At 43.3% G+C, this 19,143-nt stretch overlaps 1 protein-coding gene across 1 annotated transcript in view; it reads left to right on the top strand.

The window, feature by feature from the left end:
- Nucleotides 1-18,386: 18,386 nt before the first annotated feature.
- SND1 (staphylococcal nuclease and tudor domain containing 1) overlaps nt 18,387-19,143 on the top strand; it is a 413,215-nt gene continuing 412,458 nt past the window's right edge. Inside the window, exon 1 of the mRNA XM_029923894.1 lies at nt 18,387-18,644. Within this exon, the coding sequence (XP_029779754.1) occupies nt 18,567-18,644 (78 nt within the window). The 5' untranslated portion in view covers nt 18,387-18,566. The remainder of the gene's footprint in view (nt 18,645-19,143) is intronic.

The raw sequence follows: 19,143 nt of genomic DNA, 5'->3' as shown, positions 1-19,143 counted from the left end.
TTCCCAAGGAGCTAGATAACAGTTTCTGTAGGAGGAGTACAGAGAATTGTCACAGTGGTTTGCAACAATGACTCACCTCACCAGCATTTTTTTTTTTCTAGGACTGAAATAAAAAAGATCATTTGATGGAGAAAATAAAAGATGAGTAAGCAGGAGGCGTTGTGAAGTAAGAAAAAAATGGGCAGATAAGGTGAATGTTATTAAATGGAGGAAGTCTTTGACAATGACCTCAACCTTTGGGTGGGTGGGATGGACTCCAGAGGCTTCTTGAATAGATTAACTGATAGAAGAATTCAGATCTTGAATTTAGTAGTTAACAGATCTGGGTTGGAATCCTGTCCTCCTGAGCCTCAATGTTATTGCCTTTATAATCGAAACATTTCCCCCATAGGATTATCTTAGCAATTTCATGAGATAATATGATGATGTATGCAAAATATCTGGTACTATGCCTGCTACATTGTAGAGACTGAATAAAAGGTAGTGTTTATAATTTATGTAAGCTCCAACAGAAGGCAACATGAAGCTTCTTTGTTATCGAAAATGATGAGCATGTGTGGGTTACCCAGGCATACTGATGTGATGCCACACAAAATCAGGCTAAACAAACTCAAGTGGGAAAGAGTCTTCTGCTTAAGTTGATGGTTTACAACCGCATGGGGCTCACTCCCACACCTAGGTGCCTTCTGATCTAGAAGATAGAAAGGTGTAACTATCAGTCATGCCGGGGCACCTGGATGGCTCCGTTGGTTGAGCTTCTGACTTTGGCTCAGGTCATGATCTCACAGTTTGTGGGTTCTAGCCCTATGTTGGGCTCTGTGCTGACAGCTCTGAGTCTGGAGCCTGCTTCGGATTCTGTGTCTCCCCCTCTCACTGCCCCTCCTCCACTTACACTCTGTCTCTCAAAAAAATAATGTTAAAAAACTTTTTAAAATCATGCTGTCACTTGGGAGAAGCAATTTGCTCTTTTTCCATGGGCTATGGATTGTGCTGGCCAGTAGGCATGGATGGTGCAACTGAGTCCTGCAGAGTGGCCACAACACTATTCTCTGAGTGAGTGATTAGGGCTGAATTTCTGGACCCTTCTCTAGCATTATAAACCGGCACCCCCAGTGGGGTGCTGACTCTCAAAAATGCTCTCCCTGTGGACGCTGGGGCTGAGAGGGAAGTGAGGGCCTCTGTGAGCACCCAAGCACTTCAAGGTTGCCTTGTTGGAGAAAAGCTCATCAGTACCACCTACCTCGTAACCAACTGCAACTCTTTGCTGGGAGCATTTATTATACTCCCACTATGGTTTTTTAAATAATTTTTTAACTTATTTATTTATTTTGAGAGAGACAGAGACAGCATGAGTGCAGGAGGTGGGGGTAGAGAGAGAATCCCAAGAAGATTCTGCACTGTCAGCTGAGAGCCCAGTAGGGCTTGAACCCATGAAACCGTGAGATCATGATCTGAGCTGAAACCAAGAGTAGGACGCTTAACCAGCTGAGTCACCCAGGTGCCCCTGCTCTCAGTATGTTTTGACTCTTTCCGTCTCTTGCATTTTCTGGCCCTAAAAAAGTTCTTATATTTTAGGTTGAAAGTCTTAAGGAAAAAAGCCTGGGGGTGGAATTTTTGTATTGGGGGCGTTTAATTACACTGTGTTTATTTTTAGTTTGGGGAAAGAGACAAAGTCATTTAGGAATGTGAAGGAGTCGTAAGCAAGAAGAAAGATGAATGGGAGGAAGAGAAGAAAGAAGGGAAATGAATGATTAGGGGAGTCTGGGCAGCAATAACCATTAGGGTGAGTGAGCAGATTTTCCCATTGTTCTGTCATAGTTGGGAAGAAGAAACTTGTCTCACTTCTTAGAGAAGAACAGCCTGGAGACCTAACCTCACTGGAATTCCATGGATAATAATTCCTGGGAAGAGAAACCGACGTAATCCTTCCAGGAGAACGCAAACACTCAGATGTAAAGGTCTAAAGTTACCGTTAAAACATACTGACATCCTCATGTTTATCCCTAAAACTGAGAATCCAGAGTTCAGAAGAGTTAATCACCTTCCCCTGGCCACAAGGTCTAGATGGGAATGGAAAAGTTTATGTTTGTCTGGCTATCACAGTGAGAAAGGTTGAAAGTCACAGGTTCAAGTAGAACTTGGTTTAGAGCAGAGGTCTGAGGTAGGGAGAACAGAATGAGCTGGTCAACTCTTGCAGAATTTGGGTCCCAAATGATTAATTGGACTAGAAGAATAAAGAGTTTTACTCTTTTAGGGCTGTAGGATTTGTATTTTATTAGGTGGTTTACAATTATGAATTTCTAAGCTCTGGGAGTGGGAGAATATTCCCAAGGTTAAATCTCTTGCCCTCCTATCTCATTTTTGGATTAGGATAGCCTGTAAATGGCTACAATCCCAAAAGATGAACTAAAGGGAGACAAATGAAATGATTCACAGTACCTCCTAGAATTGTTGCTATGAATATGATTGGTAAAATAATAAAGCTCCTGGAATACAGGAGAATATCTTTATGACCAAATGCCAAATACACATAATTTAAAATGCTAGCTCTCATTAGAAATAAGGAAATGCAAATTAAAACAACAATGAGATACTATTGTAGGAGTCTAACTTGGTACAACCACTTTGGAAAAATTTTGGCATTATTCACCAAAGTTACAGATAGTCACAGCCTATGACCCCCTATTATTCCCCAAAGAAATTCATGTGCATGAATTTTTATTTATAATATCTAAAAATTATATACAATGCTGTTCCAAACACTGTTGCTGTGTTTTCAAACAACCCAAACTTAGAGGCATAAAACTTCCACCATGTTGTTATGCTTAAGGATTCTGTAAGTCTGGAGTTCAGAAAGAAAGGATCTAGAGAAGACTCCTTGTCTCAGCTCTGTAATGTCTGTGGCTTCTGCTGGGAGTCTCAAAGGCTGTGACGCAGTGGTGAGGGGCTGGAGACATCTAAAGGCTTTTTCTTTCCTTCATCTAACTGTTGATGCCAGCTATTGACAGGAATTGAGCTGGGGTTATTGACCAAAACACCTGAATGCAGCCTCTCTGTGCTGTAGCTCGGGGCTTTCTCACAACACGGTAGCTTAGTTCCAAGTGCAAGCATCCCAAAAGAACAAGGTGGAAGAAGTACAGGGCATATTTTATGAAGTGACTTAAGAAATCATTTTTGCTGTAGTGTATTGGCAGAGGCAGAGTAAAGGCTCACACAGATTCCAAGGGAGGGGACATAGATTCCACCTCTTAAAGGGAGGAATGTCAAGGTCACTTTGTAAAAAGAACACGTATGTTGAGAGAGATGTCTGTGGCCATCTTTGGAAAATGCAACCTGCCATTAACCAAATATCCATCAACAGTAGAATGGATAGATATATTGTGGTGTATTTGCTGTAATGGCACACCGTATGGAATGAAGATGAACAAACCCAGCTGCGTAAATGGGATGCATCTCACAAACATAATGTTGAGTAAGAAAAGCCACACAAAGGAATACATACTGTTTAATTTCAGTTATAAATTTGTAAAAACACAAGCAAAATTACAGTGTTTTGAGATCCGTGCTTAGAGAGAGAAGTAATAGGAGAGAAGGTTCTGGGGATGCTGGTATCATTTTTCTGGGTTGAGTGGTAGGTAATTAATTACACTGGTGTTCACTTTGTGATAAATCGTTGAGTTGTATGTTTATGTTTGGGGAACTTTCCTGTGTCTTACATTTCACAATAAAAAAAGAAAGTGATTCCTATAATCATATGTGATTCTTTCAAAATAAGAAATGAATCTCTTGGCACTGAGAACTAGGTTTATTTGGAAAAAAAATTCATTATGAACATTAGAAACAATAGCCAGAAAACTGACACATAATTAAACTCTATTAAAAAGTCTGTTGAGGGGGAGCCTGGGTGGCTCACTTGCTTGAGCATCCAACTTTGGCTCAGGTCATGATCTCATGGTTTGTGGGTTCAAGCTTGCTTGGGGCTGTGTGCTGACAGCTCAGAGCCTGGAGCCTGCTTTGGATTCTGTCTCCCTCTCTCTCTGCCTCTCCCTTGCTTGTTGTGCTCTTTCTCTCTCTCAAAAATAAAAATAAACATTAAAAAGCATTTTAAAAATACTGTTGCATTACTTTAAAAATATGTATATTTATGTTTATTTATTTTTTGTTGAGAGAGCAAGTGAGTGAGCCCTTGAGAGTGCACGCGCGCGCGCGCACACACACACACACACACACACACACACACACACACACACACACACAGTGGGGGAGGGGCAGAGAGAGGGAGAAACAGAATCGGAAGCAGGCTCCAGGCTCTGAGCTGTCAGCACAAAGCCCCTGAGCTGTCCGCACAGAGCCCAATGAGAGTCTCAAACTTACAAACAGTGAGATTATGACCTGAGTTGAAGTCAGATGCTTAACCAACTGAGCCCCTGGGGTACCCCTGTTGGGTTATTTTTAATGTAGATATGTCTTCTTACTTTGTTGTAATCAATATGTAAAACTCAATCAATATGTCCTGGGCACTATACAGATACTTTACACACATGTCATTTTAATAGCTACCTAGTATTTCATTGTGTTACATACCGCACAGTTTTTTGGCTATTTTCGTATCTTTGGGACTGTAACTTAAAATTTTCAAGATCATCATCATCATCATCATCATCATCACTCTTACCAAACTTATTCAGAGCTCCCTAGATCCCAGGCACTGTAAGTAGAACTTTCAATTCATTGTCCCATTTAATATCACAACAACCTAATGAGGCAGGTTCTATTTTTATTCCTATTTTACAGGTGAGAAAACTGAGACTTGGAGAGGTTAAGTAACTTGCTAATTTTGCAACATTTAAGTTTCACAAACAATTCCTACTCTGGCAATCACATCCCAGCGCCCTTACTCTCTTCCTGTTTGTCAGAATACTTGATTTGGACTCCTCCCGCACTGACCTGGAACATTTTTTTTCCTTGGGATTTCCCAAAGTAGAATTATTGCCAAGTTAAAAGTCTTAAGCAATTTTAGAAGGCTCTTACACATCTTCCAGATTATTCTCCATACACTCCAAACCAATTTACAATGACATTGGGAGGGTTTAGTGAAGGGTCAGGGTCACTTCAAGTTTATGGAATCCAATTATACAGCCTCTTCATGTATCTTCCCTCAGCAAAATGGTATGTGCCGGTGAATGACTTAGCATTATTCTCTACACTCAACCCACTTAGAATCTTATAGGTCTTGTTCTCCCTTTCTTACATGTTTTGACTGACTGTCAGTACCTGGAAAGAAAGAGTTAGGTATTTTTGTCCTTTTTTTTGAAGCATATTTTTTTCTTTATAATGATCACAGTTTCCTATCAAACTCTTGCTGAATTACTAGCCAATAGTATTCATTTAGGTTTTATGTGAGCTTTTTATAAGTGCCACATTTCTGCATTTCTTTCAAAACTCTGCTAAAAACATCACCCATTATATTACTCATTGATTGTTCTTTAGATAAGCTGTATCCTTTAGATACAATGAAAACTTTCTAGAATGCAATGTCAAGGGAAAAGTTTCTCTCTTCCCACAAAATAATATGCTTCCTTTAGCCAGATAGTGAGACACATATAACCTTAATGTGTCTTTTTTATTTTTGCCTTCGTTGCAAATACCTCTAGTCCTAATTTAAAGTTCAGCTGTCATAATGATCCCATCCCGATTTTCTGATATTAGAATGTAAGCTCCCAGAAGGTAGAGACTTTGTCCCTTTTCCTCCTTGTTGCACGAACAGAGGTCCAGGCAGAGAGAAAATGTTCAAAAGCCTTGTAATGAAAAATAGTTTAAAAAAAATAAAAAATAATAAATAAATAAATAAATAAATAAATAAAAGCATGTAAACTTCACACAACTCTATGGTTGTTTAGCCTGTTTCAATTGCAGCATAAAGCAACATCCTGTCCTCTGAAGTACTCTGAAGAGAGCAAACTCTATTAACTGCTCTCCACTGAACAACAGGGTGTAGTATAATTTTAGAACGATCTTGCCTTTTCAGCAAATCATTTCTTATTGGAATTTATGCCATTCTTGAATGCATGATCCAAAGACTTGAGTGAAGAGGTGATCTTTCTGAAATCAAAATGTCTCTGTGGCATTTATGTGGAATGTGGCTGCAGTAGGGTGTACTTTGACCTGAAATAGCTTTCTTTTGCGTGAATTAAGCTCGAAGAAATCCTAAACAGAGTGCGTGAAAAACATGCATGGATGTCCTGAAGTTCGAGTTCCTTCGAGCTGCCACCTGAACCCTGGCCTCTTGCCTTAGCTCCACCCCTGCTCTTTCACCCTCAGCAGATGACGCGTCTGCCTGGACTCTGATCATTTAACGCTGGCAGCTCCAAACCCCCCCACATTCCAGCTGCCCTGTCTCTGTTCCCCAAGCCCAGTGCCCAATGCCCAAGTCCTCATCTTTCCCCTACATTCCCAACCATCACCTCTCACTTAGATCCCAACCTCTTGCTGCACCTCCTCTTTGTCGCTCTGGCCCCTCAGCTCTAGCAGTTGACACTGGCTGTCCTGGGTGGGGGGGTACTGCTGGCTATTCCAGGCCACAGACCTTCCTGGAAGGGTCTCTTCTTCAATCCTGGAGTCACTGCTTCCACAGGGACTCATCCTGTCTGCTGTCTACCAAGTTCTCCTGGCTTCATGTAGAAGATTGAGAACGTCCAACGTGACTATCTCATTGTCTTTCTTCCACAAAATGTGTCTGCATCATTACATGATCCCTCTTCCTTCGCTCTTGACTTTAAAGGACAGTACTCTTGACTTTAATGGACAGAAGAGCTGCAACCAGCCTGGGCCTTTGGATGACTGCATGACTGGGCTGCCGTGTGACAGAGAATTACACCTCTTTATTATTTAAGTCACTGAATAATTGTTGGTTCTTTTGCTTCTGCAGCTGGCCAACCCTGCCTAAGCAAAGGGCAAACTAAAGTTAAGGCATATGTGGTTGCCAGGGTTCAAGAAGAGAGGGAGACAGACAATTGCTGGCAGGAGTTAAATTAAGATTCACATCTCAGATGAACTGTCTTATGTCTGGACTTATCCATTGATAATGACCCCCACTATAAACCCCAACATCCACCTTAATAAACACCCCCAATATTCCCAATTTCAATTTCCAGAAAACACAATAAAGGGCGCCTGGATGGCTCAGTTGGTTGAGCTTCTGACATCAGCTCAGATCATGATCTCACAGTTTGTGGATTCAAGCCTCACATTGGACTCACTGCTGTCAGCACAGGGCCCACTTTGGACCCTTTGCCTCTCTTTCTCTGCCGCTCCCCTGCTTGTGCTCTCTCTTACTCAAAAAGAAATAAAAAAAAAAACTTTAAAAAAGAAGGTTGTTTCTTTTTTTATTTTTTTCTGAATCTTTTCACATATTTATTTTTTTATTATTTTTAATAGTTTATTTTCAAATTTGTTTCCATGTAACACCCAGTGTTTTTCCCTACAAGTGCCCCCTACCATGACCATCACCCTCTTCCTTCCCTTCCCCTGCCCCTTCAGTCCATGGTTCATTTTCAGTATTCAATAGTCTTTCATGATTTGTGTCCCTCCCTCTACCCAGCTCTTTCCCCTTTCCTCTCCCTATGGTCCTCTGTTAGGTTTCTCCTGCTAGACCTATGAGTGCAAACATATGGTATCTATCCTTCTCTGCCTGACTTATTTCACTTAGCATGACACTCTCGAGGTCCATCCACTTTGCTACAAATGGCCATATTTCATTCTTCCTCATTGCCATTTAGTACTCCATTGTATATATAATATATATACCACATCTTCTTGATCCATTCATCAGGTGATGGACATTGAGGCTCTTTCCATGATTTGGCTATTGTAGAAAGTGCCACTATGAACATTGGGGTACATGCTCCTATGCATGAGCACTTCTGTATCCTTTGGGTAAATCCCTACAGGCACATGAAACGATGCTCAGCGTCACTCATCATAAGGGAAATACAAATCAAAACCACACTGAGATACCACCTCACAGAGTCGCTAAAATGAACAAATCAAGAGACTATAGATGCTGGCGAAGGTGTGGAGAAATGGGCACCCTCCTACACTGTTGGTGGGAATGTAAACTGGTGCAGCCGCTCTGGAAAACAGTGTGGAGGTTCCTCAAAAAACTATCGATAGAACTCCCCTATGACCCAGCAATAGCACTGCTAGGGTTGTTTCTTTTTTTAAAAAAGCAAAGTAGTATAATGCAAACTTAAAAAAGAAAACACAAAAACTATGTGATGGAAATATGAGATGAAAAGAGAAGGTAAATAAAGTATCTCAGTCATTCAAACAGACTGAATGCTTTCATTTAATTTAAAATACACTCAGGGAGTGCTTATTCTTTCCAAGGCAGTGCCAGGTCTATAGGGAACACAAAAACTAACAAGACATATAGGAGCTTGTTATCAAAAAGCTCACAGGCCAGTACAACTGTTACACAAATAACTGTGGCACAGGAAGAGTATAGGACACAGAGTAGGAAAGGTATGACCCGAGGGGTCTGGGGATACAGGCAAGGTAGAAATCACTTCTAATTGCAGATGTCTCAGAAGATTTTATAGGAAAAGCGGGGTCTGCACTGAATGGAGGGACAATCAATCCAAGTGGAGGGAATTGGGACCTGCGTATATTTAAACTGAGTTTTCTAGAGCTGCTGGAGCTGCTGTGGCCACGGTGAGCAACACAGAGCAATGCAACACGTGGTTCTGGCCTCAGAGAAAAGAAGGCTGTTCCATGGGCAGAAAGGGTGGACAAGTGGAGGAAGTCCACAGAGGCAGGCCCTTTAGTAGAGGAGGTTACAGGGAAGGCTATATAGTCCAGAGACAGCAGAGACGAAACACAGGCTTATTGCGTTTGGCTTTTTTAGTCTGGAAAGCACAAAGGGACGATATTCTTCCTTGAGAAAGGGAATGGGGCTTAGAAATAGGGGCGCCTGGGTGGCTCAGTCAGTTAAGCATCTGACTTCAGCTCAGGTCATGATCTCACGATTTATGGGTTTGAGCCCTGCATCGGGCTCTGTGCTGACAGATCAGAGCCTGGGGCCTGCTTTGGCCCAGGCCCAGAAGCAAATAAGACACCTAGTGCTCAGGCCTGCCCCAGCACCCATTCTGGAATCCTTCTCAATTATTGCTCTAAGGGCCTTCTCAACCTCTCCTGCAGCAAGGTGAAGGCTAGGCCAGGGACTTCTGGGAAGGCTTTTGCTTTCCTGATAAAAATGGGCAGATGGGACATCTGGGTGGCTCATTTGGTTAAGCATCCGACTTTGGCCCAGGTCATGATCTCACAGTTTGTGAGTTTGAGCCCCGACATCAGGCTCTGTGCTGACAGCTCAGATCCTGGAGCCTGTTTCGAATTCTGTGTCTCCCTCTCTGTCTCTGACCTTCCCCTGCTCATGCTCTGTCTCTCTCTCTCTCTCAAAAATAAATAAACATTAAAAAAGATTTTTTTTAAATGGGCAGATACTTCTGGTACTGATCTTTTTCCTCTTTCTTACCTTCTTCTCACACTGTCTGGACCTGAAGCAGCTATTTTGCAACCACAGGGGAAAAGCTAAGAGGATTACAAAGATACCCACCCTGAGATGGTTGAGCCTCTAAACAAATACCTTCAACCTCTTGATCTGTGAAAGAAAAATATATATGCTTACCATATGGTTCATCTAGTTTACTATTTACTTGCTCAAATGTTCCTAAGGTTTGCTAGTCAGACGTTAGCTAGTTTGCTAGCCAGACCCCTCAGGATTTGTGGACAGAGGAGTCCCCGGGTTCCATCCTAGCTTGACCGTCTCAGGTTGCAGAGAGGAGATGGAGATTTGGAGCAACACCTGCTCTGTGATAACGATGGCACTGCTAGAGCTTTCCGAATGCTTTTTTTCTTAGGGGCTGGAGCATGGCAGGGAGGGTCCAGGGCGACAAAACTCGACAGTGGTTAAAATGATGGCTTGTAGTGGGAGAAAATCAATATACAATTACCTAAGGCTACTGAGAACCCAGAGGCATGGATTACTGGCATTTGGGAAAGTGGAATTAAAGTTGGTCTTGCCATTAAGTGACAACAGGAGAGGTACAAAGTTCACACACTAACTGAACTTTTGTAACCATTGCTCAAAGAATCATATAGTTGCATAAATGCACTTTACATCTTTTGAAATCTTTTACATTGACTTGATATATAGATGGGGTAAATTGGGAAGCACGCATGATCTTTCTTAGGTTGATAAGAATTTTGTCCTAAGGTTTGTAAAGTTAGAGAAATAATGTCTCTAAGTCTCAAGCACAGGATAATTTGCTTCTTTTCTTTCTTTCTTTCTTCCTTCACTTCTTTCTTTCTTTTTTAATTATTAATTAATTTTATTTATTTTTGAGAGACAGAGAGAGACAGCATGAGCAGGGGGAGGGTCAGAGAAAGAGGGAGACACAAAATCTGAAGCAGGCTCTAGGCTCTGAGCTAGCTGTCAGCACAGAGCCTGACGCGGGGCTCGAACCCACAAACTGTGAAATCATGACCTGAGCTGAGGGTGGATGCTTAACCGACTGAGCCACCCAAGCACCTCTTGCTTGCTTGCTTTCTTTCTTTCTTTCTTTCTTTCTTTCTTTCTTTCTTTCCTCAAACAGGATTTAAATTCTACTTTTAATGTTATAAACTTATTTTTTTGTTTCTTAAGTTTTTTAAAAGCATTTTAATCATGTTTGGATTATACAAGGAATATAGAAATCACTTAATTTAAAAAGTTATAGGGGCAACTTGGTTGCTCAGTCGGTTAAACATCTGACTTCAGCTCGGGTCATGATCTCACAGTCTGTGGGTTTGAGCCCTGCGTCTGGCTCTGTGCTGACAGCTCAGAGCCTGGAGCCTGCTTCAGATTCTGTGTCTTCCTCTCTCTCTGCCCCTCACTCACTCACTCTCTGCCTCTCTCTCTCTTAAAATAAAATAAAGACATAAAAAATTTTAAAAAGTTATATAGAAAATTATGGCATCCAATATTCAAATTTAATCAAGATTCAAGTTCAACCCACCTTGACTAGTGCAGTGTAATAATACATTAGTCACTCACCTCATGGAGTTATTTAAACTGAAATGAATTAAACTTAAAAAATATTAAAAACTCAGCTCCTCAGTTGCACTAACCGAATTTTAGGTGCTCATGAGCTACATGGAGCTGGTGACTACTGTGGTGGGCGGAGCATATAGAGAACATTTCCATCATTACAGAAAGTTCTTCTGATCAGGGCTGATCTGGATAACCTAGGTTTGTGAGGCTTTTCTTTTAAGTAAACATACAGTGAAACTTTGTACTGGCCAGTTTGGACTGCTGTAACAACACACTACACAATGGGTGGCTTGAAAAACAGACACATGTTCTCATAACTCTGGAGGCAAGAAGTCCAAGATCAAGGTGTCAGGGTTGTTTGGATGAGACTTCTCTTGCTGGCTTGCAAACTGCCATCTTCTCACTGTGTCCTCACATGGTCTTTCCTCTGTGCACTTGCAGGGAGAAAGAGAGAAAGAGATCTGGTCTCTTCCTCTTCTTCCTCTTTTTTTTTAATATTTACTTTTGAGAGAGGGGCAGAGAGAGAGGGACACATAGAATCTGAAGCAGGCTCCAGGCTCTGAGCTGTCAGCACAGAGCCCGATGTGGGGCTTGAACCCACAAACTCAGAGATCATGACCTGAGCTGAAGTTGGATGCTTAACCAAGAGAGCCACCCAGGCACCCCAGATAATAGCATTTAGCACAGTCTGTTTATTTTTATTTATTTTTATTTTTTGCCCCTCCACTAGCAAAAAGTCTGTTGAGTGCATATGTTTAGTGTTTAATATATTTTGGCTATTATTACTACCAGGATATATTTCTTAAATTTGTTTTCAAAAGAATATAGGAAGCAGGGTATTCTGTTTGTTTAAATGAATCTTGTCCATCTCTAGCCTCTGTGTGTGTGTGTGTATGCGTGTGTGCGCACACATGCATACGTGCGTACTCCACCACAGAGGAGTTATCTTGAAGGATTTAAAATCTCCTTTTCTCTCTGTCTTTTTGCAAGTAACTCCATTTATTTGAGTAAATAGCTCGTAAAGAAGTCATTGGTAAACACTACAAAATTAAATACATTTTCAAAATCTTGCCAGTATACATAAAATTCACAAACATAGTAGATCCTTTAAAAAATACAATATTCAGGGAAGCCTTGAAATAAAATGTCTGACCCCTGTCAGGGGCCAGGGCCACTAGACACATCTTACAGCAGGTGTTTCTGTGGGAAGGTGGGAATGGGAGCTTCTAGATAGAAGGAAGTTTGTACTTTGGCCATTTACACCATCCACTTGCATCTGACTTTTGATTCTTCTTCAACAAGCCACTACATGACTGAGAGAGGCGGCTCAGGTGCCCCAGGCTTAGTTCCAAACAAGGGACTGGGGTGCACCGTTAGGACCAGGAGCCAGGGGTCTCACCATATTACACTGAGAGAAACCAGAGATGCAATCTCTACCATTTCCAAACCAGCAAATGCTGCTCTATCAACTTTCTTGAGAGAAGGTGAGGATTTCTCACCTCTACACCTGCTCATCACTCTGTTCACCCGTTCTGGTCTAATGCTGTCCAGGCACAGAAGTGACCAGAATCTACTTCTAAGGAGGATCAAAGTCTCTCCTTCCTGTAAAGACAAAGTGATCATGAGCTTTAGAGTCACAAGAACTGGTGTCAAATCCCTTCTCTGCCACTTACTAGCTCTGTGACCTTAAATAAACATCCTCCATGAGTCTTTAGCTTCTTGTGGGTAAGATGAATATAATACTTTTCTCTCATTCATTTATTAATAAATATTGACTGACCAGCTATCTGTGCTGGACATTGGGCTGGGAATTCCACTGTCAATAAATCAGACTGAGTCTGATGACATTTTAGAGGGCAAAGAGACAATTATGTTCCAATCTGATAAGTGCTTTGATAAGCCAAAAATAGAAGGAAAGAGAACTAAACCTGTCATCTCTTCTCAATGCCTTTCAGGGGAGGCATTGAGGTTTCTAAGTAGGAAGCTGAAGGATAGGGAGGGAGGGGGTAGCCACGTGGAGTAAGAAGTGGGGAGAGGAGGATAAAGGGGTGGAAAGAGCGACCCAGGCAGACACAGAAGTATGTGCAAAGGCCTGGAGGCAGAGAAGTGTTTCCTTGAAAGACTAAAACCAAGTTCACTTGGCCTGTGTAGCTATTTGAAGGGTAGAGCTGTGACAGAAGATCTGGGGTGAAGAAATCACTGGAGGGAATCAAGGAGAAGAGAGCCATGAGCAGATCTGTATTTTAGAAAAGCTACTTTGGCTGTGGTAGCAAGAACGGATGGGTGTAGGTAAGGAAGACTGGCATGGGGGAGCTCTATTATAAACCTGGTGCAGTAGTCCAGGTAAAAATAAGCCAAGTTTAAGCAATTGGAGATACTTAATAATAATCATAAAAGTTTAGCACATAGATGATCCAGACAGTGCTCTATGTGGTTAACATTTACTAATTCGTATAATTTTCAAGACCAGAACAACCCTAGGAGGTAGGTCCTCATTATCTTTATTTGACAGAGGAGACACCCATCGAACAGAAATACCATATAACCTGCACAAGGTTATACAGTGTTGGGATGTGAACCCAGGCGGTCTGTTTCTGGGGCCTGTGTGCTTGTCTGTGCCCCTGCAGATCTAACAGATTTCAGAGGTTGACTAGGAAGTGGGGAATGAGAAAGGGGAGGCGTCACTGATGATCTCCAGATTTCTGGCTTGCAACTGGGTAACTTTTGGTGTCATTATTGTGGCTGCGACATGTACTAGGAAAGAGCGGGTTTAGGGAGAAAGATAATGAATTTCTTGTGAGACATGCTGAATTTGAATTCCCAAGGTGCTAGCTTATTATTATGGAACATAGGATCTGCAGCTAAAGAAAGAGATTTAGACAGGAGCTAAACACCTATATTTAGGAATCCTTAGTATGCAGCTAGGGGAGGGGCTAAGATGTCTTAGGAAAAATGTTTCAATGATTGTTTATTTTTGAGAGAGAGTGAGAGTGTGCACTCAGGCTCATGAGGGAGGGGCAGATGGAAAGGGAGACATAGAATCTGCCCAGAGCTGTCTGCCCAGAGCCTGACTCAGGACTCAAACTCATGAACCATGAAATCATGACTTGAGCTGAAGTCAGATATTCAACCAACTGAGCCACCCAGGCACCCCAAGCAATGATTCAAGTTAGGAAGATGCTTTGAGAAGAACCCAGAGGAACATCAGTATTAAGTACAAACAATAGAAATCATTCACAATGGTGATAAGAGGGAACAGCTAGATAGATGGGAGGAATACAAGGAGCATGGGAAAGAAAAAGGCATTTTGAGGAGCAAATAGTGTCAAATGTTACACAGAGCTCAGCAAAGTGAGGTGGAGAAGGAGGAGGTCAGTATTGACCCTGGGGAGAACAGTTTCAGTAACTTGATAAGAGCAATAATCAGAGAGCAGTGTGCTAATGACTGAATGCAGGATTGAGGATGTTGGAGGCAACAAACAAAGAATTTCTCGGAGAGGGTTTGTCTGTGAAGGGAGGAGGAGAGCTATCAAAAGAGTGATGTGGAGAAAAGGAAGATTTAATTATTTTCACTATGCAAGAAATTGGGAGAATATTTAAATGCTAATAAGAAGAATCCAGATAAACTGAGAAGCTATGAAAACAGGAGAGTGAATTATCTATTAAGACAATCCTTGACAAGGTAGACGGGGGTGGGTCCAGAACATAGATGGAGGGGTTAGCCTAAGCAGTAGGAGGACATTTTTCTTTGTAATGAGGAAGAAGAAGAGAGATTAGATAGAAGGTAAGGTTTCAGATTTGCTGTGGGAAATGGAGGCAGTTCTTGATGGCTTTTCTTATCTCTCTCAAGTAGAAGGCCTACCACTATTTTGAGAGTGTGGGAGCCAGTGGAGTTGGAGTTAAGAGGAAAATAGAGAAGGTTTAAAACAGATTCACTGATATTTATTTCATTTTTAAGTTCATTTATTTATTTTGAGAGACAGAGAATCCCAAGCAGGCTCTGCACTGTCAGCACAGAGCTCAACGTGGGGCTCAATCTCATGAACTTTGAGATCATGACCTGAGCCAAAATCAAGAGTCAGATGCTTAACTGACTGTGCCACCCAGGTGCCCTTTATTTTATTTTTTAATGTATATATATTTGCAACCTCCCTCTCCCCCCAGACTCACTGATTTTTAGGGTAGTGAAACTACGCTGCATGACACCATAACAGTCCATATATGTCATTATTCATTTATTTGTCCAAACTCACAGAATGTACATTAGAGTGAACCCTAATATAAATTATGGACTTTGGGTGATTTTTATGTGTCAGTGTAGGTTCATCAATTGTAGAAAGTGCACCACTCTAGTGAGGGGTGTTGATAACGGGAGAGGCTATGCATGTATGGGCCGGGAGCATGTGGGAAATCTCTACCTTACCCTCAATACTGCTTTAAACCTAAAATTGCTCTAAAAAAATAGTTAATTAGGGGCACCTGGATGGCTCAGTCAGTTAAGCATCCAACTTTGGCTCAGGTCTGGATCTCATCGTTTGTGAGTTCGAGCCCAGCATCGAGCTCTATGCTGAGCCCGGAGCCTGCTTCAGATTCTGTATCTCGCTCTCTCTCTTACTGACCCTCCCCCATTCATGCTCTGTTTCTCGCTCTCTCTCCCTCCCCAAAAAAAATAAAGGGGCGCCTGGGTGGCTCAGTTGGTTAAGCCTCCAACTTCGGCTCAAGTCAGATCTCACGTTTGTTTGTGGATTCGAGCCCCGCGTCAGGCTCTGTGCTCACCCCTAGCTCAGAGTCTGGAGCCTGCTTCAGGTTCTGTGTCTCCTTCTCTCTCTGCCCCTCCCTCTCTCATGCTCTGTCTCTCTCTATATCAAAAATAAATAAAACATTTAAAAAAAGCTAAAAAAATAAACATAAAAAATAATAAAACATTAAGAAAAATAAAAATTAGTTAACTAAACAGCAAACAGACCTCGTGACTGAGGAAACATAAGAACTCCAGGCAAAGTGGGAGGGCCCATGAATTCACTGTGGCCCCAAACTGCACATTTGTGTGTTTTCTCTAGCTAAGTGGTAGGTGTGAAGAAGGCCGAGAGATCTAGAATTGGAGTTTTGACAGGTACGTCAGATGTAAGACAGTGGGACTCAGATGAGGACACTGAGTAGAGGGAGCAAAACTGGCAGTCTAACCAAGGATTCAGGAGAAAGCAAAAGGGAACATATTACAAAGATAGAGAAGTTCAGGGACTTTGAATTCTATGTAAAGTTAAATAATAGTGTGTGATTAGCAGCCTCTAAGATGGTCCCCAGTGATCCTGCCTCCTGGTATTTAGGTCCCTGAATAATCATCTCCCCTTGAGGGTGGCCTGGACCTAATGACTTTTCTAAAAATAGCATACTGCAAAAGAGAGATGTTACTTCTGAGATTAGGTTCAAAAAGACTCTGGCTTGCTTGTCCTCTCTTGCTCTCTCACTTGTCTGCTCAGATAGAAACCAGCTACTAGGTGAGCTACCCTATGGAGAGGCCCACTAACAAGGAAATGAGGCCCTCAGTCCAATGCTCTTGAGGAACTGAATCCTGCCAATGATTATGTGAACTAGTTTGGAAGCAGATTTTCCATCAGCTAACAGACCTCCAAGAGAACACAACTCCCAATGATACCTTGATTACCGCCTTGTGAGAGACCTCAAGGCAAAGGCATTCAGCTAAGCCATGCAGAGATTATAAATGCTCAGTTTAATACTTAAGTTTTGGGTAAGTTGTTATGCAGGAGTAGATAACTAATACAAGGCATAACAGAAGTAACTGAGTGAGAAAGTAGAAAGGACAGCAATTATGATCAGAGAATGGGGTGTCTGGAGTTCACTATTTCAGCTATGGAACAGTTGCCATACTTCATCTGTCCTGAACAGGGTGGCTAAACTGGTACAGAGGTGAAGTTCACTGAAGATGAGGTAAAGGAGCTGAGAGGCTCATAAATGTTGAAATCATTCAGGATCACCTGGTGGAGAAGTGTGCACCAGGTGTTGATTTCAACAAATGACAAGGTGGTGGTTAAGACAGAGAAGACAACCTTAATGAGATAGAGTAGTATAAATCAGGTGGGCTGAGCCTTCACAAAGTTGTTTGTTTGGAGAGGGTAGCAAGTTAATGGCATGGAAGGGGCAGCACTAAGGACCTAGGAAGATGCTGCCCCCAAAACTTGACCCTGGGGTATATAAAGTGTGTGAAGTGGTGTCCTCAGTGTAGAGCCAGGTTTGAAGATTAAGATTAAATGGCATAAAGGGAAGGTCCTTGGCTCCACATAGTAGGCAATCGACGAATATTAGTTGTCTCTAAACATTCACTTAAACATTTGCATGTCCTTGCTCTGCACCCCTCTCCCTCAATCTCTTCATTCAAAAAGACTAGGGCTAGGTAAAGGGATGGGATCAGGTGGCTGGAAGCTGCATCTCTCTTCACAATCGATCAAGGGACTGCCTCCTCTAGGCCCAGGGAGAGCTTGGACCATGGCTTTCTCTAACTTCATTGGCCAAGCTGAGAGGAGCCCTAAAATGACGGCCATTCTCCTCCGTGGACAGGGCACAGTAACCCCAAGAGAGATTTATTTCTCCCACCAACATTAACTGAAAGCCTTACAAGTGCTAGACACCGGCGACACAAACACCAGCGAGATACACTCCCCATTACTGAGAGGGCGACTGGCCGCGTTCCGCTTCAACGCCACCGTTCATAGATGTCACGATGCTCAGACTTTTCCAAGTTCTCCCCACACGTTTAGCTGAGGTAAAATGTCGGAATTAGGTGTACAGCCGGTACGGAGATCCTTCAGGTCTTCAACTCTTTGAGTCTGGATTCCCCAATCCACACTCCCCGATTCGGGTGTGCGCTCCAGGAACTCAGCAGTCCACGAGGGCTACCCGTTGGCCCGCGGGGCGGGGCTCAATGGGCGGGGCTAGGCTGGAGGGCGAGGCTGGCCCCGCCCCTGGGGCTCCCATGGCCGCCCGCGCCCCGCGGCCAGATGCTGACGTGTCCTTTCCTTCCCACTACACCTCCCGACACTACCTACTACCGCTGCCCCGGAAGTCCCTCCCCATACTTAGCCCGTCACTGCAAATCAGCTCTTTCAGCGCTTCCTGGAGCTGGCCACCCGTTTTGGGACTAAGAGGCGGGGCTCCTAGAGCAGGGTGTCTATTGGCTTGAGATCCGGCTGGCTCTGGGTGCTAATTGGCTGGAGGGCGGTGGCGCTCTGGCACGCTTGCGCGGCTAGTAGAACGTGTGGCGGCGGCGGTGAACGCGTCCCCTCTTTCGCTCTCAGTCCCGCTGCTGCTCTTGTGAGCGCCAGCCGCTTCCGTGCTGTCCATTGCCCGAAACCCGTCGCCTGCCAGCTCCCTGTCGCGGCGGCCTCCCACCAACACCGACACCCACATTGACACCTCCAAGCCGGCCCACGGCCTTACTTGCCGCCTTTCGATCTCTACACATGGCCTCCTCCGCGCAGAGCGGCGGCACCTCCGGGGGACCCGCGGTCCCCACCGTGCAGCGGGGCATCGTCAAGATGGTGAGAGCGGGGACCCGGACACTGACCCCACTGCCAGCCTACGGGCGGGTTTTGGCGCTGGTTCTGCTTCCCCTTCCGCCAGTCTGCATGGTCTCCCAGATCCCTTCCTCTGCCCCTTTCCTCACTTTTCTCGGAATTCCCTTACCAGATGGAACCCGACACGGACTCCCCTTGGTACTTTGCTTTTCGAACACTCTGGAGTCAGGGGTCACAGTGATTTCCGTGATCGCGGCACTCAGATCTGCTGTGTACCAGGACAGATCGATTACTTGATTAACGGAGATGATAAGTTATATCTGCCCTCCCATCCCCCAGTTCTTCTGTTTATTTTGACATTTGCTGAGCAGTTTGCAGCTTTTCGAGATCCTGACATCCGCTCTTCCTTGAAGCTAAGAGCACTTGGCCATCTTGAAGCTTTTCAGTTTCCACCGACGCTCAGTTACTTACTCCCAAGTTTTCTGACTTTTTGGCCTTCATATTCCTTTTTTTTCTCTCTACC

The sequence above is a fragment of the Suricata suricatta genome, chromosome 2, assembly GCF_006229205.1.
Source record: "Suricata suricatta isolate VVHF042 chromosome 2, meerkat_22Aug2017_6uvM2_HiC, whole genome shotgun sequence".
In the NCBI taxonomy this organism is placed as follows: domain Eukaryota; kingdom Metazoa; phylum Chordata; class Mammalia; order Carnivora; family Herpestidae; genus Suricata; species Suricata suricatta.
This window is presented reverse-complemented; position numbering and strand designations above follow the sequence as displayed.